We start from the raw sequence: 27,150 nt of genomic DNA, 5'->3' as shown, positions 1-27,150 counted from the left end.
TTTCTTTAATGGAGTTTCATGATTCAGATTGTTTCAGAATTACACTCATGTCAGTAGGGATCTCTTCACCTCAGTCACTGCCAGCTACTGCAAGGCTTTTCCTGGGTGAAAATCACTAGCCATTGCAGGAACACCAATGACGAAGCAGTTTGAAGATTTGGGTGAATGTACCATGGGCTTCTAAGGCTGCGTGACTGGGCTTTTTAGCCCAGTGCTAAATCTATGCTTAAGTCTACGTCTAGTCATAAATTATATTTTAATCCTCATTGCCCACCATCTTAGACCTAGATTTAATGCAGAAGCTTGCGTAGGTGGAAGCTTGACTCTGAAAATGAATTAAACGGGCTCATCCACTACAATATGAGGCCAAGTAAGCAGTATATTGCTTCCTTATGTCTTGGGACTAAAATCTGTATTTACTTCCCTAGCAAGCTTCATGCTTCCCGCTTTTTCAGACCTACATTACTTGTACTCCTAGTGTGGACAGCGTTAGTGTGCCTGCTGTTTTATGTTGTGGCTCAGGAAACTGTTGGCCAACACCAAAATACAGGCTTGTGGTTGGATTGATTTCTTTTAGCAGAGAGGTTCCACTTGGCATGTTGTGTTTCCTAATGCTTGGGGGTTGATGCTATTTATAGTTAGCGACAGAAGAGAGAGACAGATTACAGTTAGTGGAAATCTTTCTGATGTAATAGTACCCAGCAGTGTTGTTACATCCATCCTGTTGTCATGCTTTGTCTGCTCTGTAAAAGCCATAGCCTTTCAGAGCGGCTTTGTGTTGAACCTTGATGTCTGCTCAGAGAGTCTCAATCTGTGAATATTGCTATTGTATTACTCTTAGGCCTTCAAGAACATCAAGTCACCTAAGTACTCTTGATGCGGAATTTTTATCTATTTTAGCTGGATTATGCAAAATCTTGAATAAGCCTTCATCCTAAGGAGCTGTTTTTCGTTTAAAATACTGAATCGGGCAGAAAAATCAACCTGAGGCAGGCAAATATGCCAGCATCCCATGCCATAGACCAAGATGATTCTTCAGAACATTCAGCGTTCTTTAAATTTCCGCATGCCTTAAAGGCTGTTCAAAGATCTCATTAAAAATTGATAGGGTTTTGTGGCTTCCCATGCTTCAGAATAAAGTGCAGGTAAGTATATAAATGTTACATTTGATTTTGTAAGACAAACCTTAGTTGTGTTGTTATTTTCCTGATTATTTTCTCCTTCTGTAAGGGTTATTCAGGTAACTGATCTTCCTTTTCTTCTCCCTTGTCCAAAGTGAATCTAACGTTGGGTGAAATGGACTGTGGCTGCCCACGCATTCTGGGGCTTACTTGAACCCACATTTCTCATTGGGTAGTTACTCTTATTACTGTTTTAAAGGAAGAATGAGAGTTGGGGGATTGGAAACATATACTTACTTGGTTATGGAATGTGTTACTCTAAAGAAAATTGACTTAATAGCAAGATAATTATATTGAATTATTGATATTTAGAAATAATCATTTATAGTGGAAACGATTGCAATAATTAATACCCATTTTTTTCTCCTTCTTACACCTTTTTGGACAGTTAAGTTCAAAGTTGTTCATTTGTTTGTATTTATGTTCTCATTTTATGTTTCTAATTATTTTCATCATCAGTTTTTCCCTGACTAAATCACTCTGTGAAGTATTTCTATCCCCAAACGTGTGATTTTTACGTGACATCCATAAATAGATATTTTACACATCAATTATGGGCCAGAGTAGATACTCGGTTCCGTTGGCTTTTGTATATTAGCAGTAGTTGAGCGGTGGTGTTGCTGGTTAGCTTCAGCACACTGCCAAGGGACAAAGCGGGTGTGGGGGGTTCTGAACTTGTGTAATTATTCTAGGGAATTGCTGTGTTCTGTGCTTTAATGGAAGTGCGGGTGAAGTCTTGTTGCATAAAATGCATGGAAAAAGAAAAAAGCATGAGGGCTCAGTGGGCTTCCTGAACGTTTACTTCTGTCCTTCAGTTTTCAAAAAAGGTCTCGCTGTTCACGGACGGAGGAGCGGGCTGTACAGCAGCGACTGGGTTGTGTCTCCCTGTGAACCCGTGCATATGTAATGCCTTGCGTTAGAGCCAGCGTGTGCTGGCATGAACTGATTTATTCATCGGGACTTGGCAGCAGTGGGGAAAGGGATGGTGTTCATTCTCCAAATAATGGGGTTTGGGTTTTTGGGTGTAGAGTTTGGTTTTTCTTGGTTTCCAGCTTCTCTTGGGAGAGAGGTGCGCCTGTTGTGGGTTTCCAACAACTATTTCCTATAAATAATTGAAAAATGTTGCGTGCAAACAGTGCCCTGTTTATAGCTGCTCTTCATTCTTTGGCTGTGACAAAACCCTACTGCTTTGGCTTTGTTGTGTTATTTGTTCTCCTATCTTCTGAGTTGTCTAGAAAAATGAATTAAGTGGTATTGATAGAATTGAATAGTCTGTGTCTTGGGCTTATGGATTTGGGGTGCTAGAGAAGATGCATATATTTCCCTTCAGCATGGGTTCCTTGTAGAAGTGTGTGTTGTCTGGGGAGACATCCTTCTGGAGAGGCTGTTTGGGCACTGCTGCAGAAGGTACTCTGCTTCAGGGAGAAGCTACACAATTTGGTTTCTCACCCTGCTGATAGAATGAGACAAAACACTTGGGTTCCCTTTTGATGCCAGTTGTTATTTGAAAATTTTTAAACTAAAAAAACTCCCAACAAACCACCCAGAGTGTTTTTTTCCATTGTTGTTCTGAAGTCTTGGAGTGTATTTATCTTCATTTCCACCAGCAGAAGACCACAGATGGAAGTGTTCCTTCAGGGCAGCACAGAGCCTCTGAAAATTCAGTCTCCAATTGCCTGTCTGCATTCGCATCTCCCAGGAGTTTCAGAAGGGGTATCTGTCATCCAGACCCCTTATTTATTTATTTATTTTATTCCCTTTCCTGACTGCTTTTCCTTTATATTTGTATGTGGACTGTACGTTCTGTCTGATATTCTCCATTTTTTCACCAGTGCTGCCTGCTCTATGGAGTGGAGCTCAGCAGAGCTGGCTGGAGAGAGCTGTGTGGGTGTTGGCTCTGTGCAGTTTATTGCCACAAATACTTTTTGAAACATTTGCTTTCTGCTGCATGACGGGTTTGCTTCCCTTGGGCATTTTTCCATTATTAGAATGTTAATGGAAAACAGTTCCTGTCCTCTCCTGGTGAAGTTGGTATATCTGGAAGCTATGTATGTCTTTCCTCCTTCAGGTTTTTGTAAGAAAAGGTTTAAACTCTCCTGTGCTGCTCAACAAAATTTTCTGTGCTGCCTTTCTCTGCTTTTCCATAGATTTCCCATTGCTACCGTTTGCTCTTTCGTTTTGGTAATGTAGCTCCATTTTAGTAAGAAAGTGATCGCTCCTACCAATAGCCCCAGATGTTTTTGTCTACAGCCATTTCCTTCAGAAAGGGATCTTTAATTTTGCATAAAGATTGTTCCTAAAATAAACACTGCATTTCTGTGGATTAATTTGTTTGATTTCTTGTTGTCAGTAGTAATTCTTCTTGCGTTAAGATGTGAAATGGCGTGTGGGTAAGTGTTGTTCTTCCGTTTTGTTACTTTTTAAAATTTCAGTTGTGCAGAGCTCAGTATTTGACTTTACACAACATTCTCGATAGGTTTTTAATTTCATAATTTCATTTCTCATATATTCAAAGATGCTAGTCATCTTATTCTGACTCTTAAGTAGAAGAAAATTACCTTAAATATATATCTCTGACAAAGATCTTGTGCCTGTTTGCTTTACGCAGCCTGTAGTGCCCTAAAGAATGGGCCATGGTGCATGCCAGGTGGCAGAGATCTGTAGAGGTTCAGTGATATGTAAGATGAAATGTATTTTAAAAAAATATTAAATGCTTCTGCTTATAGGAAGGGGAGTGATAGAACTAGAACAAGAGGAATTGCTGGTGGGGTAATATATCTCTTTCCTCAGTTTGCCTCGTTGAAGCAAGGGCTTGTCCTAGGAGTTTGTGGCTGCTGTATGAAGCACGTGTTGCATACACCTTAGGTCTTCGATTTTTGCCTCTATTTGGTCAGTCAGTGCATCCTGCTGAAGGACAGCAGAGGGACAAACCAGTTCTATTTAGTAATTTCAAGTTTATGGTCCCCCTTTTTGCATCTGGTATGCACAGTTTCCTTCCTGTCTTTTAAAATCAGTATCTAATTTGGGTACATGTATATTCCATTTTCGGCTGAAAAAATGTTGAAGTTCCTTTTGACATCATTTAACAACTGAGCTAATTAAATTTGTTTTCTCTCAACTTTAGAGGCACTCTTAGCTCATTAGGAATATTTTTCAGTGGTTTAACATAGTGCTCTCTTACTCTGTTTTAAGCAGGCAGCATACAGAGTGTATTTGAAGTAATGTCTGCTCTTACCTCTGTAGAAGAACATGTTTTGTGGTTCAATAGTTAGTGTCTGGAGAATAACAAATCTGCCATTTCAAGTGAAGCTTGGTATAAAGACTGAGTTAAAGGAGTAGATTAAATGAGATAAACCCACGCTTGTTTGTTTAATGCAGCAATAAAATATATTTTTTTAAATGGTTCAGAAAGGACTTGACTGAACTTCAGTACACTCATATATTTTGGAATATATATATATTGAAAATACACTTTCAATACAGAATCTCAAAGGTGAGCTCTCTGAAGCAGTGATTTGTCGCCTCTGTTTTTCACTACTTGGTGAACACTGAGAGCAGGCAGCCTGGCTTTTGTAAGAAAAACTAAATATTAAAGTGATTTGTGACATGTGCGAAGTAGTAACAGAAGATGGATAGAATTAAGTCAGAATAGTACAAAACAAAAATATAAGCAGAAACTTTTTTTATGTGGTCTGCAAAATGCTTACTTTCAAGGCTTCTATTTTCTAGTCCAGGACTATGTTTATTGTGACTATTTTCTGGAAGGGTTTGTGAGATGAAGTTTTTAGCTCTGTTTGAGACACAGCTGCCACTAAAGTCTCTTGTCACCCCCAATGAGGTAACATTATTTAATCTTAGCGTGTGGAATTGCTACTCTGAAAGGTAAAAAGGTGAATCGAAATTGCTGAAAAATGTATTTTATGCTGCAGTATAGTATTCTGTGTCAGGTGGAAAACCTTGCAGAGCTAGTTAACCTTTTGACCAATTTATTAAAATGTCATTGGGCATTGTTCAAAGCAAACTACAACAGTAACCTAGATTATTATGGTAGTGGATACTAGTTTACAGCATTGTGTTTTCTTTTTCTTAAGATAGGCTACTGCCTTTATCCAGTATTTGCTCTCCTATTGTGATCTTCATCTGCCCTATGAAAGGTCTTCGTTGCTTTTTCCCCTCCTTTACCATCCTTTTGTGCAAGTTCCCAGCTGTGGATATGCATCCCTGCATGCCCACCTGCAGCGTGCCAGGCGGTGGTGGCTTTGGTGGGGAGTCCATACTCATCCTTGGTTTGTGTGGGGGCTTTGTTTGTAATCCAGTTGGCAGACTGAGCTGTGTACCAATTTCTGGTTCACAGACCTTGCTGAACGGGTGTGTTTTTCCTATTCTAAACAAAAGTCCGGTTTGATTTTGCTGTGTGCCTCAGGGTGTCCCCCTGTGGTTGGCAGTAGGAGGTGCTGGCGCCCATCTCTGCCTGCAGGACCAAACCCCGGTGGCTGGGTAGCACGATCATGTCTGTAGCTACCAGTGGGGCTGTACTGGGTCTGGCTGAGGCCCACAGCAGCCCTCATAGTGCTGTGCTTGTACTGGCAGCTAGAAAGGTGGTGATAACACACTTTTGGCTACTGCCCAGTAGCACTCACGCAGCACCAAGGCTGTCTCTCCAACCTTCCCCCCAGTAGGCTGGGGGTGGGCAAGGTCTTGGGAGGAGGGGACATAGCCAGGACAGCTGACCCAAAGTGACCAAAGGGATATTCTGTACCATATGATGTCAGCTCAGATAGAAAAGCTAAGGGAAAGGGGGAGGAAGGGGGGGGGGGGGGGGCATTTGTATTTATGATGTTTGTCTTCTGGAGCATCTGCTAAGCTTACTGAAGCCCTGGAAGTGGCCAAACATAACCAGCTGATGGGAAGTAGAGAATAACATCTTCTCTTTTCTTTCACTTCTGCACACATGACTTTTGCTATTGTTTCGTTAAACTGCCTTTATCTTGACCCACAAGGGCTTTTTTCTGTCGTATTTTGTACCCCCCTGTTCTGCTGAGGGAGGGGAGTGATAGAGCAGCTTGGTGGGCACCTGGTGTCCAGCCAAGGTCAACGCACCACAGGGGCATTAGTCTTCTGCTGAGCCTGCTTGCTGTTGTAGGGAGATATTTATTGCAGGCCAAGTCTGCATGTGTACTGCCTCCTATTTAAGTGAAAAATGCAGTTTTAAATTTCATTAAATAATTTTGCTGGATTGTAACTCCCTTCAGAAGCAGAGAGTAGGAGTGACTTTGGAAGAGTCTTCTGCACCCGCTGCTGTTGAAGGGAGCAGTTAAAACCACATTGCTAGGCACAAGGAGGGGGGCAGGGACACTTCCCTTCCCTTGTTCGGTGGTAGTAACCTGTCAGTGTGTTTAATTCGTCTGCCAACAGGCTGTTACACAGTGACATTTCTAGTTCTCTTTATTTCCTGAGCAGTATGTGTTTTGGATAAAATTGGGTCTGGGTCCAGGTTTACAGTGCCTTGAACTTAATGTGGGATATTTAGGTCTGAGGTTTCCAGTTAGTGGGTTTTTATTTCTTTTTTGCAGTTTTCCACCAGTGGTGCTGTCCAGGCAAGGTCAAGTAGTGAAGACTGGTTTGGGTAGGCGTCATGTGTGCTGACATGCTGTTTGTGTGCCTGTCAAGGGCGATTATGTGAAATCTCTTAAATGAACAGAGCAGGTATGACTTCTGACGTAGCCTTTTGCAGCCTAGGAGGAAAAATGTAGAATAAAGGCTGATCTTAGACTTCTGGATGTACATCGTAAAGCGCGTAAATACACCTCTAGCAAAAAAATAGCAGAGGGACTCTGGAGCTGTCAGCTCTTTGCCACAGTCTCAGGGCCGCTTCGGGGCTTTCTCTGAGTTTTTCCCACTGGCCCATGATGGATTTCACCTCTCTATGTAGGAGAATACCTGCGGGACAGTGCTGTCACTTGCTTGTCACCTCTGTCAGTGACCTGGTAACAGGGGTGACAGTTCAGAGTAGATGCCCTGTGCTGTGAATGTTCAGTCTGTCCCAGAGCTGGTCTGAGATGGAGGACTGATTCCATGGCTACTTGTGTAATCCTTTTGGTAGGGGTACTTTGTTGTTGTAATTCCCCGTGTCACTCAATTTTAACCCTTTTGCTGAGTAAACAGGCTCCTTTTTGCTATGTAAGGTGTAGTGGTTCTCCTGCTGGTATTAATGTTCTAGCTTCATTGAAGCCGCTGACCAGCTGCTATAGAGCTAATAACTGGGACTGAATGTGAATGCAAGCCAAATCTTTATTTCCCTCATAAATGGGTAAGGAAATACTGGGGGGGGGGAAGCTTTTGTTTTTAGAGGAAAATCAGTAAAGATCGGATTTTTCTTTTTGTTTATTTTCTTTATAGCCAAAGTTTTGCCCTATGTAGTGCAAAAATGCAGTTGACATTTATGTGCTTGTACATTTTTTTAACTTATTATTTTGAAACCAGTGGGAGGTAGTTCTCCAGCTTTTATCGCTGCATTACAGACCATAATGCAAAACTTCCCCAGCCCTTGAGAGATTCATAGGATAAAAATGGTTTGAAACAGTAATTCCTCTTACAGGTCTGAAGCTTACCTGTTTCAATACAGTGTTGAACGTTGTTTTATCTGCTCTTTTGTATACAGAAAGCCATTATTAGATTGCATTAAGCTCAAAATTCATAACTATTTCCTAAAAATAGATTGTGGAAAATATCCTTGCAAGAGATCATCAGGTCTGTATTCATCCCACCTGATGAGGTTGCACAGGTGCCTCTGTCATCCCTAGTGTGACTTATTTTTAAGTGCCCATTTGTCTTGTTCAGAGTATTTTTCTCATTTCCCTTTAAAATAAGCAAACATTTCAGTCTACAGAACCTTTGCTGTTTTTATCCGTAACAAATACTTATGTGGATCTACATATATCTCCTAAAAATTTAACTACTAATTTAATAAAAAATATTGTCTTACAAAGATGCGAACTTTTTCTAATAAAGGTATTGTGACCAGTTTTAGTTGTTTGGAGGATTGTCAGTGAAATGCTAAAAGAAAATAAAATTTGAACGATGTATTTCAGTATTGCAGTAGTTGTTTCATCAGGGATAGGTAGGGTCTGTCCCCAAGCAGAGCTTTAAACCTCACTAAGGTGTTTGCTCTTCTGTCTCTACAGTCATGTTTAGCAACCTTCTGTAAATAGATTTTTTTCACCAGCAAACACATTAGAGTGGTTGTGAGTTCATAGGCGGCATGTGTGGTGTTTATTTCCCCCATGCATGGATGATGCACGTGTCAGCATGCAGAAGAAATGGCAGAAGACTCATCCCCAAGACTTGTGTTTCTTGATTTGTTTTTCCGATTGAGGGATTTGGCATTATAATATACAGCTGAAATACTCTGCCCAAGCATTAAGTTTTAATTCTGCATATGTTTTGTGGTACAGAACAGGAAAATGTTTCTGGAGCAGTATAATAAACCTGTCGTAATTCAGGGCTGTTTACTTGCCCTACAATTAGTTCAGAGTCCTTGTAGGTGTAACCCTCTATACTGTTTTCTTTCCCAAAGCAATTAGTTGTTGAGTACATGCCTTCTCAAATGTGCCCCTGATGAGTTTGCAGCCTGTCTGCTGTGTACGTGTGATTCTGTCTTGTTTGTACCAGTCTTTGTGCACAAAGCAGAGAAGGAAACAGTAACGTAATCTGGGACTTGCAGGATTTTTCTATGCATGCATTTATATGGTAACTTATTTTTTTTCTAGCTTCTGTTTAGTGTGTTCCAGCACTGAAAAAGAAAGTATTTGGAGACTTAAATACAGAAAAGCTTTTTTGTCAGAAGATCATATGGTGATAGATGCCTTAGAAATGTGGATAGGTATTCTGCAAAAGTACCTGTCACTCAGAAAACCATTTAGTTCTGCTCATCCAGTGGTGTATAAAACCCTTTAATTTAGCTTGATGTTTAGGCTTGCATTGTGAGTATAGAATGCTGGGAAATGCTATTGCTCTGTCTTCGCACTGAGAAAATCAGGAGGGTTCTAATTAAGATGACAAAACAGCAGTGAGTTGAAAGCTTGCAAAGTTTTGGACAGGAAGAAAGGTCTAGCGCTTTGCTGTTTGACACAGTTTGTAACTTGAGTGATGCCTGTGGAGGTGAAAACCTACATCTGCCTCTCTTATTTATTTATTCTCTCTTTTGGCTCCCTCTTTTCACTTTCCCCTGAAATTTTTAATGCTACTATCTACAAGATTAAAGTCTTGGTTAAGCGGGTAGTGTATCTGATGGTGCAGAGCAGCTCCCAGCTCTAGGCTGAGATATTTGGGAGGGGAAAAGCACCTGAAAATTTTCCTGAGCCATCTGTGTGAAGTTCTTACCAAGACAGGAGACAGATAATAAAATTGAATTATCAGGTTATAGTGATTTTGAATGCCTGCCTCCCTTTGTGTGAGATATATGAATTATATAAAGTATATATGCATAATATACACATTAAATCAAATATACAGTTTACCATCATATTTTATAAATGAAACATACTTGCGTCTCATTCTTTCTCTCAGGTATATTTTTTTTTCTAAATGTACTCAAGCACTCTTCTTCGAGGTATAGCGCATAACATGCGCAAGGGATACACGTTTGGTAGGTGCGTTCTGACTTGCCGTGTACCCACGGTAAGAGTGCAGGCAGTGTGGGAAGACTGGGAGCTTGCTAGAGAAATCGGAGCTGGGTAGGAGGCAAGGATCAGTCAGATCCACTGGGAAGAAAAGCGAAGGTGCTGCCAGCTGTCTAGGAGGAATTAAATTGATCTTTTTGGTCTTGGGTTGGGTTTTTAGAAGTAACTCTTCTCTAAATGTAGTCAATTTCTGTTTTGTATCTCCATGTTGGAATGTATGCAGAATTACACATAGGCGTTGGATTCATCTCTGTCAACTGTTTGCAGGGAGGCTGAGGTGAGCAGCTGATAATTTAGGCTTTATTTAGCAGGATGGGCTGAGTGTGTGGGAGCCTAGCAAAGGGATTTTGTTCTTTTTTGGGAAAACTAGTGATGTTTTAAGTGCAATTTAGTATTAGTGTGTTCTCTGTTCTCATGCATGTTCTTACTGTTCTCATGCAAGCCCCTTTAACCTCTATTTTTCTAGGCCACAACCCTCCTTTAAAGCTGCTTTATGCTTTAGCGTGCTTCCCCTACATAGCAACCTTCTATTTTAGCAACTGCATTTCTTATATTGAGAAGATACATATCTTGTCACCTTTCTTTGTGAAAGAATTGATGAGGCTTCCCTTGTGCCACCCAGCTTTGACATCCATGAGGCTCTCCACAGTTGATACATGCTCCTGTCTTTTTTTTCCAGAGTTGATCATGGTGTCCTGGGTCACCTCCTCTCCTTCACTCTGGGCCTTTTTGGCTACCTGAAGCCATCTGGCCTCTGCAGTAAAGGCGTTGCCCATAGACTGAGCGCACCAGTGCCTAAGAAATCATTGCCACTTCACCTTCTGCATGCTGTGGCCATTCCTGCCATTCTTCTCAGCGTTGAAGCCCTCGAGTGAGCCTTGCTAGATTAGTTCAGACTCTGATTTTGGTGCTGGATTAATGGATATCCAGGTAGCTCACCTGCTGTAGAGTGGGCAGCCACTGGTGAAGCTGCTTTTTGTTTGTTCAGTGCTACATGTAATGCTGGATGGGTGGAAGTTGGTAAAGAAAACATAGGAAGTAAATGTACCTAGTGAGGAAATAACTGATGAGTGCTCAATGTTGATGTTGGAGGAGCAGAGAGAAGCAAAGTTGTCTCCAGTTTCTTTTCTGCTAGGGAAGAGGAAAGAGAGAAAATATAGTAAATATTAAAAACGAAGCCCTGGGGCGAGAGGAATAAATACAAAAAAGGGATAAGATAAAAAATGTAACTTTGAGAAAAAATATCTGGAGGGGGAAAAATTGAATTGTGTAACTACAGAGCAGGAAACCTAAAATCAGAGAGAGAGATGTACAGATAGATAATACTGTAAGTTACTGTAGCATTAGTTTGTTGCAGAAGAAAATCAAACATCTGGAAAGTGAAGGAAAACTAGCACTAGGAGCAGGTTAATGGAAGTAGACACGTGGTGGTGTGACTTCCTAGTTGATGATAAAAAAGTAATTTATGGTGGTTACCAGCAATAAGGCCACTGACACAGAGGAAAACCAGATGCCGTTAGTTAAGTTCTCCCCTGTCTTTGCATCTGGAGATTTTGTTAAGACAGATCACCTTTATGACTTTGTTCCTACAGGATGTAAGAATAAACATGTAATTGCTGTTCAGAATGGGCATTTGTATGAAATAGCCTAATACAGTTTACCTCAATTTTTTTAATTCTATCTGAACATCATTTAGCCTTCATCATAAAATTATTAGTGCTAAGGGACATATTTTGAAGATTGTAAGGAGCACTTAGGGTCATTTTAGTTGGGGATGGATAAGTCCCCTTAAACAATTGAACTAATCTTCCTGCCAAGACAGAGCGTAGCATGCTATATGCAGATGTATATATGGTGTTTTATGAGCAGCAAGTCTAATGAAGTCTCTCTCTGCTCTGCCTCCCTCTTTCTTTGTCTCTTAATAGGTGCCTTTTACATGTGCCCTGTGCTGCTGTGCTCCATCTTCCTCCCTCTTTGACTTGACACAACTGCTGTCCCTGGGCTGGAAATGGCAGGGTGTCGGCCAGCCACCGCACCTTGGAGTGAGCCATCATGCCCTCCTTCCTTTTAACGAGGGCTTTAGTACACTGTCTTCCTACGCTGGCCTGTCAGCTTTCCCAAAATGTGCAGGCAGGTTGTATGTATGAGATATTTAGCTTTTTAACAAAATTTGTTGAAGCTGGTTGTGGGCTCAACAAATAGTAGGAGAGAAGGCTGAGTGTTAACAGAGCTGCATATGCCTGATTTCCTTAGGAAGTTAGCTAAAAATAGTATTATGCTTTAATACTTATCTACAAGCCAAGAAGCTGACATCATCTATTGTCTGTGAGCCCTGTTTGTGGACAATAAAAATAAGCAAGTATGGCGCTTCTCTATGTGTCAATTTAGAAGAGAGAGAGCTGAAATTTCCTAACCATTGGTTACTTAGAGGTAGTATGCGTCTCAGTACTTTCGTACTTACTTTTTTTACCCAAATGCATCCTATCTTTTTTGGTTTTAGGGGTTTTTTGCCTTTTTTTTTTTGCCCTTTCTTCTTTCTCTTTTTTTTTTGTTTTCTTTTTTTAAATAGATAACAACTGTTTTGATGTAGTTGACTACTTAGGACCTGATTTGTATATTAAAAATATTTTAATAAATGTGCAGAAATTGTGTGAGAACTAATCTAAATACACGCCCAATTAGAAGCACATCTAGAAAATAGTATGTTGCGTATATTAAATACTCTGCTATCATTATTTTATGTTGTGGTAGACTGCTTGGGCCTTTGGGGTAGGTATTGTACTCTGCATGCCATGTAGCACTTTGCCAAGTGGCCCGAGTTTCACTGAGTTCTAATGAAAGTTTCCCTATGGCAGCCAGTTTTAGCAGCATAATAATGAAAACTCTCTTCAGATAGTTCATACCTCTCCCTGTTTGTGTTACCCAAATCCAGAGCCTCCTTATGTGCATGTAGCTGCTGCTTTATTGCCAAGATGAATACAGCTGCTGTTTGAGCAACAGCCCTCATACAAACACTTAGATTTCCATGTAACTAGGCTTTTTGTCTAATGTTCTCTATTAAATACCTGCTAGTTCACAAACAGTGGAAAAATTGATCTCTTCAAGGGCAGTTCTACTACTAGTGTGAAAATATAGCACTTAATGGAACAAGCAATAATAAAATACTGTCTCTGGTACAGTTTTGTAATTCAGGTGCTTATTTTTATGCCTTGAATATTACCTTTGTGTGTTGTTCCAATCTTCTCTGTTGTCAGTGTCCTATTAGATGATTATAAAAAACATTTTTAAAATAGCCACATATTTTGGTTATAAGATTTAAAAGAAGGCTGCATTTTATCAATGCGATAATAGTGTTTGGTGATTTGAAGTGTGATTCCATGTTGAAATCTGCAGACATAAGCAGCTCCTCTATCAGCACAACTTAGCTGTTTATTCAGTCACTCTTCTGATGCCAGTCATCTTCTTATGAGTTCTAGCTGTTGTTAATAATGCTTAACTGTAAGCTTAGGGCAAATCAGTTTTAGCTGTTTAACCCCATCACAGGCAACAGATTTCTGATTTGATTAGAAATATTTGCAGTCGAACTGGAAGACGCATTTAAAGCCCTGCATGTTGCTGTTTAGTCTGGCACTTGCCACAAAGATGCAGAACAGAATAGCGATGATCTTGGTAGGCTTATAGGTGTGTTTACACAATATAACAGCAACATAACAGGCTTTGCTGTGCTTTGAGTGGATGGGATGCTAACATAGTCACAGTGCCCCTGGAGATGAGGTTGAGCAATCCTGCATCTGCCCCAGACATTCTATGTAGTTAAGTACAATCTTTAGTGGAACAAAACTCACAGGGAAATGAGCGCTGCTTGATATTTAATGAAGAACTGGAGATTAATGAGACCAACAGCTTAGCTACTTCATTTACTTGGTAAACACACAGTAGAGTAAGAGAGAACACATTAATGGATTTGAAAATACAGCATTGAAAATCTGTTCTGACAGCTTCATGGTTTTTGTTCTTCGTTGCAGACCAAATGATCCTGGGCAATCATTTGCCTATCTCAACTGATACTAAGACTTGATGTACTTAGGGTTTATTCAGAGTAAGTGTCTGTAATAGTTGCTCACTTAGCATAGTATGTTTCATCATTTACAAACAAGTAGTTCACAGACGTTTTAAAGAACTGTGTCAGTTATTGCATGCCTGGGAAGCTGACAGCCAGTAGCTTTTGTTGTGATGCTCTACCCCTGAATTCTAGAGCAGGAACCACTTCTTCTCTTGAACATCTTATTGCACCTGACAATAAAACCAAATACATATTTATCTCATCATTCTTGCCTTCTGGAGACAATAAATAGATAATCTAGAATGAAGTTTAAAAACTGTTTTCAGGGTTGAGCTTGTAATGAAGGATCTTGAATTCACGGTGAATATTAGAAAAATTATTTCAATTATTTTTTAGTAGTATTATGAAAAAATGCAGTGGGGAATTATTTACTTAATTTCATTCTGAACTAAGACAGCTTTTTTATTTCAGGCCGATACTTAAATAGAAAGAATTGTTCAGCTGGAAAACCAAAAGAGAAGAACGTGCTTTTAAAATCAGATAGTGGTCAGCCCTGAAGCACAGTTCCTGTTCCTCTAAATTTTTTTGTATAAAGCACATACAGTATAACATATCTTGAACATGTTACGAAGCAAGTGGGCGGTGGACATTCTCTGTATTAATTGTGTTATAAATGGTGCGTTCAAAGAATATTAAAGTCCCCAAATTGAACCCTCGAAAAGTAGGAAATGTCAGGAATTAAAGTTCCCTTTCAAACTTAATTCATCTTGCCATTCCCCTCGTGTTACACAAATTCCAGAACTACAGATTCTTTCCTGCCTTATCAAGTAGCACTGGGCACATAATGGGCAGCTTCTCAGCGTCTTTCTCATCTCTTCTTTGTTTTGTGGGCTCAGGTCTTCTGCTATTCAAATCTTGTTGCAAGGTAAGTTGCACAGTAGTGCTTGTGGACCTCAGTGTTTTTCCTAGTCTGTCAGGAGGTTTCTCAGGTTTATCCTTGCACTGCAGATGGTGAGTTGATATACAGAGTCATTTTGCAAAGGGCTGCTAATCTAGTGCTCTTTTCTAAGTGCCCAGATAATACTGAGCATTATCATAGAATTATGTACTGGTTCATTTTCTTAGCAAAGCTGCTGTTGTTGATTGAGGGTTGTAATTCTTGATTACTCCAGCAGTCTTTAAATCAAGCCTTAGTTAGAGTTGGATGTGCAGAGTATTGGGAACTTGCAGCCAAGGATTCCCTATGTAAAATTTGTGTTTTGCCTCACAGTGAACAAGCACTGTCTGGAGGCAGAGGAACCATTTTTTTTTTTCTGCTGTCATGAGAGACTTGATTTCACTTTTTACAGTCTACTGCACACCTTGTGTTCTGTCACGAAAGGAAGAGATCCTTCAAATAACTGTTATCTTCATTTCGTGCTGCAGATTTGCTCCTACAGCTAGCATATTTTATGCATTCCATCTAGTGCCCCTGTAAGCACTGGGGAGAGAGAGAAGTTTGTACTTCGGGTAAGTAAAGACTTGTCAGAATGAAGGAGGTCTGATTAAAGTTGCACATGGACTATGCTGCTTTGGCTGAACTTCCCAAAGTTTGAGCGCTGTGCGGAAAGTTTTCGAACCACGTAAAGTTTTCCAAAGTTGTTAGTAGTAGGTTAAAGTCTGCATATTGGAAACATAAACTGATTAGCTGAGAGCGTTGGGGAGGCTACTAGCCTAGCCAAATACAAGTTTTTTGGAATATAGTACATAAAAAAAAATTCATACATAGAACAGTACCTTGTGTATTGATTTCAGTTGTGAGACCGTACCTTCAGTTCAAAGAGTGGTGAAAGTTAGTCCAATGAATGGGAGGTACCTGAATATGTCAGGATATTTAGGGTAATAATTTAGAATATAATGATTAGGATAATGATCCAGAATATTTCAGGATAATAGAAATTAACTGGAACCTCATGCCATATACTTTGCACTTTTCACTTGTAGTGCCACATGCCAATTACTTATAATCCCATTACTGTATATTTTCTTGGCTCCCTTCAGAGAGAGGAGCCTGTTGTGCCATGTGTCCTGATCTGCAGATGCACAGAACAACGGCTTGAGGACAACCTCAGAGAGGTAGTTCATTAAATCCCCCTTGGCTGTGGTGTGGGTGTTATTCCTGAATTATTGAGAATTGTGAGTTGTCTAGTAACCATCCCTACTCCAAAATCCCTGTCCTGATCCTGATGTCATAACTGGCAACAAGTAAACGAACCATTCATTCTTTAGTCACAGAATAACACGGTTTGGCTCTGTTGGACTTTCCTCTATCCTTGTGAGAACTAGTTTTCTAGGTTCCTGCTCTTAATATTTCATATAAAGAAAATAGTAATTTCAGTACGGGAATATGGGGAAGTGTGATAGGAAGCAGGTGAAGAAATAATGAGGGAAAGCAGAATGGAAAGGAGCATTTATGAGTTTTGGGCATGCATCTAGTGCAGAACTTGGTTTTAGTAACAAAAGCATTCAGTAGTGTAATATTCCTTCTTGATTTCATCCCTATTGTGGAACAGAAATCTTTACTAGGGTGGTGTTGACCTCTAAGTGATGACCTTTTAAGACTTCATTAGCATGTCATCAGCCTCCTGACTGGCACCTCTGAGAGCAAAATTAGCTGTGCCACATCTTATCAGTCTGCCAGCCTGGGAACCCTTCTGCAGCAGCTGCTTAGTACTTCAGGGTTCAGAGTAAAATGAATATATGGTGTTCTAGCTAGAATATGTGACAAGTCAAGGGGAACTCTCTCCTGAATTTATGTCCTGTAGTGTGGTGCTCAGGTTTCCGGCAAAACATTCGTAACTGTAAATGTTATTAGCCTTCAGAGTATTTCATCTGCCTGAGCTGTGCTGCATTTATTTAGTTTAAATAGAAAATATGTGCATGTAGTGATTATGTCATGCATTAGGAATATTGAATTGTGTTTGAAATTCTGTTACACTAGCAGGTATTAAATGTGATTGTGAAATGACCCATGCAGGCTGTGTGAAATCACAAACAACTTTTTTTTTTTTTTTTACCAGTGAAATTGATATTGTTGTAGTATACTAATACTTACTCAGAATGAACGCAGAACATATCTGGAGAAATCTCAGATATTATTAGTTATTTCTGATTCTAAAGGCAAAAAGGATCCAGGTTCTCGCTGTGTATTATAAATATATATATATTTCCACTATAAAAATATGGAAAAAATTTCCTCTTAGTCTTATCAACTATCTCTCTCATTTTAGAACAGAATTTTTTATTGTATTACAGTTTTGTAGAAAAATCTGTGTGGTTTGGCTGAGTCTGACATGCTCTACCAGTAGCGTTTATTTACTTCATTATGGAATAAAAAAATAAAATACACAGTTTGCCCTACTTAATGCATTTATACTTAAGGTATTAAAAATATTCTTAATATTCCTTACCAGTTTACATTGCCTTAAAATATTTTAACAATAAGGAGAAAAAAATTATTAGTTGTTGTTCAGAATATTTTTAAGCCAAGCTGTTAGAGTTTAACTCTTATGGAGATAAAAGTCACAGAGAGAATAGTGACATCTCAGTGTAATCTAGACAGTTATTTCAGCCTGTGTATTTAAGGAGTACTGTCCTGATTTGGCATGAAGGAGAAAGCGTTGCTACCTAGAACAGGGTAGCAGCTAAAAGAAAATAACCAAGCTACCCTGACAGCAGCCAAACCAGCTGACTTTTTATTAATTATTAATGAAGAATACATTCATGTGAAGTCCTTCATTGTCTGAAGTGTCAGACTTCTTGCTATTTCAAAATGAAATATAATAAACCTCTCAGTGAAAAGTTTCTATTTATATACCTTCAAGCTCCAGAAGGGATAATTGTGGTAAATAAGAGCCAGTATCTTTTTGAGTGCCTGATTTGTTATTTTTTTATAAAATCTGGTTTGTAATTGTTTTCCCTGATGTACTGTTAGTCTTTTGATTGTCCAACTAATCAACTGAATCTGTATAAATCTGAATAATTTCAGAATTATTCAATTGGGAATAATTCTGAAAAATTATTTTATGTTATTCCTTATTATTCTAAAAGGAACAGCTGTGCTGAGATAGTTTAGTATAAATTTTTTTCCCTGATGGCCAAAGGTGTTCTTTGTTCTTTATTTTTCTTAAGACCAAACCCCACTACAAGCAAGTGAAATTGTATTGTGAGGGGTTTTTGTGTTGTGTCAAAAAGACTTTGTCCATTAGAATAGCAATTTCTTCATTTCATTTTTGTCCTACTTTATTTCTTTATTAGCATCTTTGACATTTTTCCTTCTTTTAATATTGAAAACAAGTTAGTTCAGCTTCAGGTTTGTTTTATCTATCACCTGGCATATCGTATAAAAAAAGTCAATGAAAAAAGGAAGGAAAAAAAGAGGGAATGTTGGTGGATCTCCAGGTTAACTGCTTTCCTCAGTAACTGACTGTCCTAAATAGCTAAGTTACTTCTAAATTCTACTGTCATGGTTGTCTGATATTTTTTCTGTGGTGCCTCATTTGCTGTCTTCCACTTCTAAAATGGGAGGGGGGTTGGGGGGGAAGGTGAGATTCGGTAGAATATTGGTTTCTTTGAGTTTGTGTTCCAGATTCCAAGGCTGCATTTTCTTACAAGCAGAGCGGCAGGATGCAAGATTTTCTCAACCTTTGTGAGATAACCCAAAGTTTTAATTTTTGTGGCACTGAGAAGGCATATGACAGTCTTTAAATGTAGTGAGACGTGTAGTGAGAGCCACTGGCAGAACAGAGAGGGTGACTCGGGAGCAGTCCAGTGCTCTGTCCCGTGGGGAGTCTTTGCATTGTTGTTGGATCTAGTAGAGTGAGCCAAAAGCAAAGCTTTTAATTGCATCAGGAGAATGGGCAATGTTTCTTCATTTGCATTTTCGGTCACTGCAGCCTATTACGAGCTATCAGGATGATGAAAAAATTCAATTATTACAGAAAAGCTTGATAAGAGTTACAAATGAACCTCTTTTTTCCATTTTCCTTCATCCAGTCAGCCTCTGTTCTCTGTTGATTTTGTTCCTCCTGCTGTTCCTGTATATTGCAGGCACTTGTAATTTTCCTCTTGAGCTGTCTCTGCATACTTCTTGCGAAAAATAAAACAGAATGGAGAAAGCCCTCTCAATGCCTTTTTTTCTTTTTTTTTTTTTAACTTAATATACTGTTGTTCTTCAGAGCTAATAGACGTGTGGGAATTCAAGCAAGATGAAAAGAAAACACCTAACAGGAAGACTATGTCATTTTTGATTGAAAAATGTTCCTGAACTAACTTGAAGATTTAATGATAGTTCCGTTAAAACAAGGAGTAAAGAACATCTTTCACCAACACCTAAAGGGTCTAAAATGTTTTGGTGAGTAAACAAAAAAAGAAAAAAATATCAAGGTACCAGAGCTGGAAAGTGAGAACACCAGATATTTCTACTAATTTTCACTAATGGTTGGTGGCATCTCCCTATGAAATAACAAAGCCACAACGTGTTTTTTGCGATTTAAAAGTAGAACTGTTTGCCAGTCTACTGACATAGTAATTCATGTCATTGATCATTGCAGATCAAAACCAACAGCCTGTTCTCTAGTTGGTAATGCAGTATGGCAGAATGATAGTAGAATATCAGTTCATTTGATGCAAATTAAAATTAACAGGGAATTTGATGGTGTGGTACTGGTTGTAATGCATGATAAATTTCAAAGGTGCAATACAAGAAATGAGGTTCTAAATGGCAAGCTTTGTTTTCAACTGTATATTAATAGAAACTTGATTTTGGGGCAAAATGTCTTCTCTGGTAGCAACTGTAGCTAGTGGTAAAAATGTTTGAATAGGCTTTTCTGTGGTAGTTCTGAAGAAGGGTGTTGTGATCATTGAAGCTGTGTTGCAATGAACTTCTTCAAAGCCTGAACAAAGTCTAGAACGGAGTAATTAAAAATTGGGTGTTAGTTTGAGTAAGGCTTATTCTTATTCAAATAAGGAAGTAGGAAACTTGGATTTAGATTCATGTTTTACATTTTCAGTTTTCCAAGGGAGAATTGGTTAGATCTGGTTTATATAGTAAATCTTTTTGTTGGCCAGAGAAGAAAGTTCTACAGGTTAGATAAGCAGCTGTAGTTTTATCTTTATTTGGTTACATAGGTTAATCTTTATATTTCTGTTAGAAGGTGCTAAATGATTCTTCTTTTTATTTACATGAGAATAAGGTTCCCCAAATATGTGCATCACTCATGCATATTTTACTAATATTATCATATTATACTAATATTATAATCATTAATTCAGAATGGTGGCCTGTCTGATGTATAGCAAGGATAACCACTAGTAATATTTCATGCTGTCTTCCAAGGTGTCAGTAGGGCTAGCTGTGCTTGATAAAAATAAAAACGTATACTTGAAACACTGTGCTAACACATAACTCACTTTTAAATGTGATGTATTTCAGGCTCTACTTGCAAGGGATTTAGGATTTAAAAGAAATAGACAAACCTGTCACAGCACTCTCCAAACTATCAAGCTTCAACAAGGTCTTTTACCATCTCACACCAACATACTCTTCATGCCAGTCCCTCTGCTGCCTTCTCTTCATCTCACCTCATCCAGTGCTTGCTCTCTCAGTTCTCTTGCATCTTCCTCGGCTGCTCTCTCTTCATTGACTCTCAACCACTTAACTTAGCCAGTCACACCTGCACCTTATCTACATCAGCCAACCCGCTGGCCCTGAAGCCAGCCCACAGCTGTATATTATCAATGTTAATTAACCCAGCTTCATTCCTCTACACAAACCAAGTTAAAACTGTCTTACTGAATAAAGTAACCCATATACTAAGAATGGTAAGAAAGGGAAAGTATTAATATATTTCTTTAACTTGATAAGGAGGGAGATACAGCAAATATTATTGTCCTGTTTTAAGACCCTTTATCCTTCTGGATTTTTGAGCTAATGATTTAATCTCTGCTGGTTTTATTAATAGATTATGCAAGCTTTCCTATTTCAAATTGAATTTGACTTGTTCGCTTGGTTTTATTAATGAAAATAGCTTCTGCACTGGCAGAAGAAGCAGTTATTGACAGAAACTAGTTGAACGTTTGGTCAGCAACTCGCATCAATTGAACCTTTTTAAAGCATCGGTTGAAAATATAAGGGAAAACTTAAACAAACACCCTGAGGGCTAAGCCCAGGACAGAAAAAACTCTCAAGTTATTTAATAGTTAATTTTTTGAAGGAAAAATTCTTAATTTAAACACCTTCCTTTGACCCTTCCTTCCGCTCCCATTTATCTTGCACAGATTTCTGCCCCAGCTTTGACTAGGAGCAGCACTGCAGGAGTTCATTGTGGTGGTCGGAGGAGACTGTAGCATAATATTATTCACTGGCTTTTGGAAGTACGAAATTTATTCTTGCCAAACACCAGTCCCTGGCTTTAGAGCTGTATTAACAGCTGTGTTTCTGGACTTGTATCTAGCACTGAACAGGAGCAGTTTTATGTTCTGCTTAGACTTTTTTCCTTTCTGTTATTCTCCCTTCTATTCTCATTTGCACCTCACCTTGAATTTTAGGAGGATCATGGATTTTTTTTCTGAGTTTCTTCTCTGCAGGAGGTCTTTGTGAGGGCCTGTGCTAGAGCATCCTATCTTGCAGGCAGCCCTTTTGCAGAGCCCTGAGTGCTTCCCCACAGCAGCTGAGCAGAAAATCCTGGAAAAACCTCCAGGATGTAGCTGCTAGTGTAAGTTATATGGAATTTGTTCCAAATAGTCATCTGCTGTTGTTTGGCACCCTCTGACCGTCTTGAAAACGTATTTTCTACCAACTTATAACTGTTTACTTGTTTGATTTTCTCAGGTTTTTCCCTGACAAAATCAAGGCTGAGGTTGAGGTAATGGGGACTTGCAAAGTGCATGTTCCTCTTTTTGGTGCGGAGTGGAATCTTCTGGCTAAGATTCTCTGGCCCATCACGGTCCAGACTGTATTTAGAGGCACATTCTCCAAATGTTTTATTAGCTAGTAAGATGTGATCAGAAAAAAACATTCAAAGCCTGGCAGCGTTGGAAACTATTGTGAAAAGATGTACTAGAGCACATGCTTGAATGGAATGGGACATTCGTAAGGGGGAGAATGGTGAGGGTTTGGATGAAGTAACAGAGCAGCAAGTGATGGATGGTCGCCAGCTGCTACTAGTAAGACAAGTTAGTTGTACTTGGCGAAGTTATTGTATCGGTTGCAGAAGGGGTTACTTTTGATGACTTGAGTAAGGTCATCCTTTTATAATTTTTCTTGTCCGCTTTACTGAAGACCAAGTAATAATGTAGTCCTGTTTGAAGGGTAACTTAGCCAAAACACGTTGTTCTGCTGTCGGTAGTGTAGATTTAAAGAGTTATTTTTTCCAAGTGTGATAATATTTCTACTTCCCAAAATAATACGTATATACAAATGTCTTAAGATGGAGGACAGCAGCTGTGTGGACACCAGGCTGCACCAGTAGTGTTGAGAATGTAAATATTTTCAAGGAACGTTGGTGTGAACTAGAAAGAAGGTATTCTATAGCAAAATGCAAAATATTTCTTGAAGCTCTGCTTTTGGGCTGAGTAGAAGTTAAATAATAATGGGAAGATAGGCTTTTCTTTTAATTTAGATATAATCAAGGGTCTTTATTGATAATCTTTATGAACTTTTGTCTGCCTGTAAGTAGTGAAGGCTTGAGATAACTGACTGTGGTGGAATTCAGTTCTCTGTGCAGTGGTCTATCATTTCTTATGCCTTTACTGTTGAGTTCTTCCCTTTATAAACAGAAGATAATCGAAGCTTGGAGTTGCCAGTGTTGAAATGAGGAAGTCAGAAATGAAGTGAGAAAATGGGAAGTGGGGGTTAGATTCTGTGAGTGTAGTGAAGACTAGTGCAGCCTGGATTACTGATTTACATAAACTGACAGTATTCGCTGTTTTAAGGCTTTTGCACTTCATTTGCTGACATGTTCATTTGTAATTTTTTAAAACTTCTGTTGAGAGTTTTGTTCAACAGAAAAGTGTGCATCTTCAGGAAAACTAATATGCAATCAGTCATCTGTGTACACGGTGAAATTTGTAATGCTACAGAGGTTATACATAGCTGGCAAAAACTTGCATTCACATGCTTTTTTTCATTCCAGGAAATATGAAGTTGGCTTTAAGAATGCTCTTGGTGGTGTTAACTATTTTATTTTTTATTGGAGAAATCCAATAAGATATATTGATCCTTGTAAAAGAAAGGGAGGTAGATAAGGATATTTTGCAAGCTGCTGCTCTGTTCTAATCATTCCTTTTTTTTTTTTTTTTTTCTATTGCTTATTGCTTTCTGTGGTGGCTTGAAGGAAATGATTTTCCACTTGATTGTGTATGTGTTATTTTATGACAGTTGGAGACATACTAATTTATTACAGAATGGATATGAAATTTTTCTAGTGATGAGAAGTGGGAGGAAGAGCATAGAGAAAGTTTTCCTTATGACAGTTAAAAATAACGAGAAAAATTTGCTTGGGAAAAAAACCCAACATTTTGGCAGAACTTTAAGGCTATTTTGAGACACCAGCTTGTCTTCTCTTTGTTTGTTAAGGTCCCCTTGGAATCAGAAGTGAACAAAGCGGTGGCTTTTCTGGATGCCCTCTGTTAGTAAAAATATGATTCTTCTGACACTAATGTGACAAACTCAGAACAAAAGTGAAAAGAAATAGTTTATGTCTTATCAGAAGAAAAAAGGTGTAATTCTGTTAGATTTTCAGGGAAATAGGGAACAGTTTTCTGCTGTGGTCTGGTCTCACAAGTGTAAAAAAAAAATAAATAAATAATGGGAGTATGCCAACACGGGCTGCCTGTATAGTTACTTAACCCATAAGAGTAGCTCTTAGAGTGTCAGCAAAACAGAAAGTGGAAATTTACTTACATCATGATGGATTCACCCAATGGCAGAAATACAGTAAGTTTTTTTTGTAGCATCCAGTCTTTTCCAGAGCCGATTTGACTGATCAGATCTGTGGAGCTGACACCATTCTACTTGAACACTCCTTAGCCTGCTGTCTGAGGGTCTCAGCAGTGCTGGGACACCTGCTATGCTTTCTGTGTCTCCGGAGACTATGGCATTGCTTCTTTCTTGGCAGGTCTGAAAGATTTCCTGGGTTTAGGCTTTTTATTACTTTGTCCAAAATGGAGCTTCACATCCTGACTGCCTTAGACTCTCAGATCTGTGCTAACTTCCAGGGTATTTCAGGGCTTAAACACTACAGTGTCCTAGATCTCCATCCGTATTGGCTTTCTGGGGCACCCACTGCGTGTATAGGTGTGTGTTATGTGTCACCCTGTTTTAGGATGTCATTGCTATTTACTTAGTAGTATAAAATACACACAAATTAGGCAAAATTGTATACTCTCTGCTCTGTTTCCTCTTCTGGAATGTTGTTTGGCTCAGGAGGAAGATCCAGGATTCTTTTGTGAGAGCACATATGTTCATTCCTTCTCCACCTCAAACCCGCCCAAAGCCTGCCTGCACCAGCTCTGTCCTCTTGCCTCCTTTGGTAGCTTCCAGTCCCCAGTCTTCTTTTCTTAGACAGCTAAGTAGCTTTTTCAACTTTCGTTAGTCCTTAAAATATTTGGTTTAAGTACAGATGTTTTAGTTGGCTTAATTTGGTGGGTACATGCTAAGGTCATGTTTAGAAAGGATAGACTAAGGCACTCCAAGATGTGGCAGCTTTCTTAGTAGCAACTTCTTAAAATCTGAAGGTTTTCATAGGCTCTGTGTAAACTCTTTCCCTGAATCGTTACACATGGCTATTGATTTGAAATTAATTTGTGTTGCTAAGTGCAAACGGTCTCTTACAGACTGCTGTGTGAGCCTTAAGGTGTTATGTGGCGTACAGGAAGAAACAATCATTCTTCTAAAATGTTTTGAGTCTGAGTCGATACACTGAGGTTAGGAATTCAGGAGAATAACTTATGTAAATTCACATAGTAAGTTTGTGGCAGGGTTGGGTAACGCTTACCCTGAATCTCAGGGGTCTCAGCCTTTTGCCTCAACTATAATTACAACCTTCCCTTTGTCATGCTGAAGAAAAGACAATACCAGAAATACCAGTAGCTGATGGCCTGCGGGTGCTGTGGAATACAATGTATGTACCCAAAGCCAAGGCATGAAGCAAACCTTTTGAGATGAGGGTCTCAAAAATTGTTTTTTACTTTGTTCATCTTGGTATTTTGAAGAAATGAAGTACTGTGAACTCACAGAATATATTTCCATATTCAGTTGATCAAAATAATTTAGAGCATCTCCTGTCAGCATTGGTGAAAATTGACTAAGATCTTAAAAAGACTTCAGGAATGGATTGACTGTTTTCCACTTATTCATGTGGGAGCAAGGTGGTGTCCAGTTGTGGGAGTTTCATCTGCATATCTCAAACAAGAAACGTAAGGTAAACCACGGAAAAAAATTAAAAACTCTCATTAACTGATTTTCAGTATGCAGGTATAATCGTATTGAGGACAAATCATTGTCGTCTTTGAAGTTGCACAGATTGGAGACAGTGTCAAGTTCTAAAAGTTGAAAAAGAGAAAATAAAGTTGACGCTAATGATTTTTTCAAAGGCTGATAACTTTCAGCCAGATTCACCTTGCTAGTACTTGTGCTATAAAAATATGTCAAATTGAACCTTGTCTCCTTTCTGTGCTGTTCTTCAGTTCTGTGAGTCTTCAAATAGAATATTTGGAACTTTCCTTAATGTTGCAAAAAGTGAATTTTAAAACTTTCTTCCTGTGGTATTTTTGAGTATCATAGCCTGTTGCTGGTAAATGAAAACAGACTGACTCTGCTGATACCTGGAAGACTTCCAGTTGCCTTAAGACCAAGGCAGGCTGAAGAGTGATAAAGGGAACAGGCAGACCTGTCCAGCGCTGCTGTCACTAAACTACTGATGTGTTACGTGCCTGAGTGTTTATTGAAAAAAGGCTAAGGTTCAGGCGGGTCACAGATTCTCAGAAAAAGCTGCCAACAGCAATGACGTCAATGCCAGTTCTGATGCTTGTATTTTATGGTGACTGATCTGCTGGTATTTGGACTGAAACTACTGAGGTTATTGAATAGTATAAATTGGTATAAATCTATTAACTTCTTTGGAGCTCCTCTCATTTATGACAGGACCATAGCCCGAGTTATTGAATAGATGTCCTATATATTTTTAATTTTTTTTATTTTATCTTTTTTGCCTGTGTGGCTTTTGGATTTTTGGTGATTTTTTTGACAATAAAAAGTGAAGGAACTCAATTGTGATTTCAGCTACATGGATGTGTACTTTGGAAAAATATGCTGTCGAGCTTTTGAATGCATTAGAAGTGGCAGGTTTTCCGGCAAGCCTTCAAATCCCTCCCACATATCTGGACATTATATAATCAAATCCTCGGTGTGTTTCATGTCGCTAGGACAAAGTACAAACAGCAAAGTGAAATTAATTCTTGTCCTTATATAAAAGGAGGTTGTGAGCTGCCGAATTTTGCAACGTTATTACAGCAAAAGTAGCAAGGAAGTTTTGGTGTTGGTGATGAGGACCAAGTACAGATTGGATCCAAAGTAAACGCGGGCAGCAGGTGGAACTGGTGATACAAGTAATTTTTCTGCACAACTAGGATGCAGATGAGGGGCAGGCAGAGTAAGGCAGCCATTGTCTTTTTGGAGGTGGTCAGAGGCCAGTTGGGTCTTCAAATCATAAGACGTCATTGTACCTTCACACATTTGAAGAAATTTAAGACAATGAGGGAACACTTAAACATCATAGTTTAATAAGAGTATTTTTTTATTCGCTTTGTTATGTTCCATTTTGTAGTTTGTCTCTCTCGCTGGCAATGGTCATGATTTACAAAGTGTGGGAAATCTCTATTTTTAAAAGTGTGTATAGAATGAAGATGTTACATTGAACATTTCTCTGCATCCAAAACCTGTTACTTTTTAGAAATGTGAGCTTGTGGTATTTTGACCAAAAAAATCATTCCACCAAGGTCTTGGGGTGTATAAAAAGTGATGGTGTTTTTGATCTGCATTTACTGAAGGGTTAGAAGTTTCTGTGGCTTTCACTGAGCAGTGATGTGCTTCAGGTGTGGCAGGCAGCCTGGTAGGCACTGGTGGCATCAGGATCCAGTCCCTCCTTACAGCCAAGGCTTTTTCAAAACCTCACTTTGTTGTATA

General features: G+C 39.0%; 1 protein-coding gene across 3 annotated transcripts in view; it reads left to right on the top strand.

The window, feature by feature from the left end:
* Window positions 1-27,150, top strand: part of CCNY (cyclin Y) — a 129,335-nt gene that overhangs the window by 33,242 nt on the left and 68,943 nt on the right. The window contains exon 1 of one of the 3 annotated variants that reach the window (XM_014282493.3): window positions 19,136-19,317. The exons of the other annotated variants lie outside the window; for them this stretch is intronic. Coding sequence (XP_014137968.2) covers window positions 19,248-19,317 — 70 coding nt within the window. The 5' untranslated portion in view covers window positions 19,136-19,247. Of the gene's footprint in view, window positions 1-19,135; window positions 19,318-27,150 lie in introns of those variants that run through there. 3 annotated transcript variants of the gene reach the window in all.

Source organism: Falco cherrug, chromosome 4 (genome assembly GCF_023634085.1).
Source record: "Falco cherrug isolate bFalChe1 chromosome 4, bFalChe1.pri, whole genome shotgun sequence".
In the NCBI taxonomy this organism is placed as follows: domain Eukaryota; kingdom Metazoa; phylum Chordata; class Aves; order Falconiformes; family Falconidae; genus Falco; species Falco cherrug.
The sequence above is the reverse complement of the archived record's forward strand: the minus strand, read 5'-3'. Positions and strand labels throughout refer to the sequence as shown.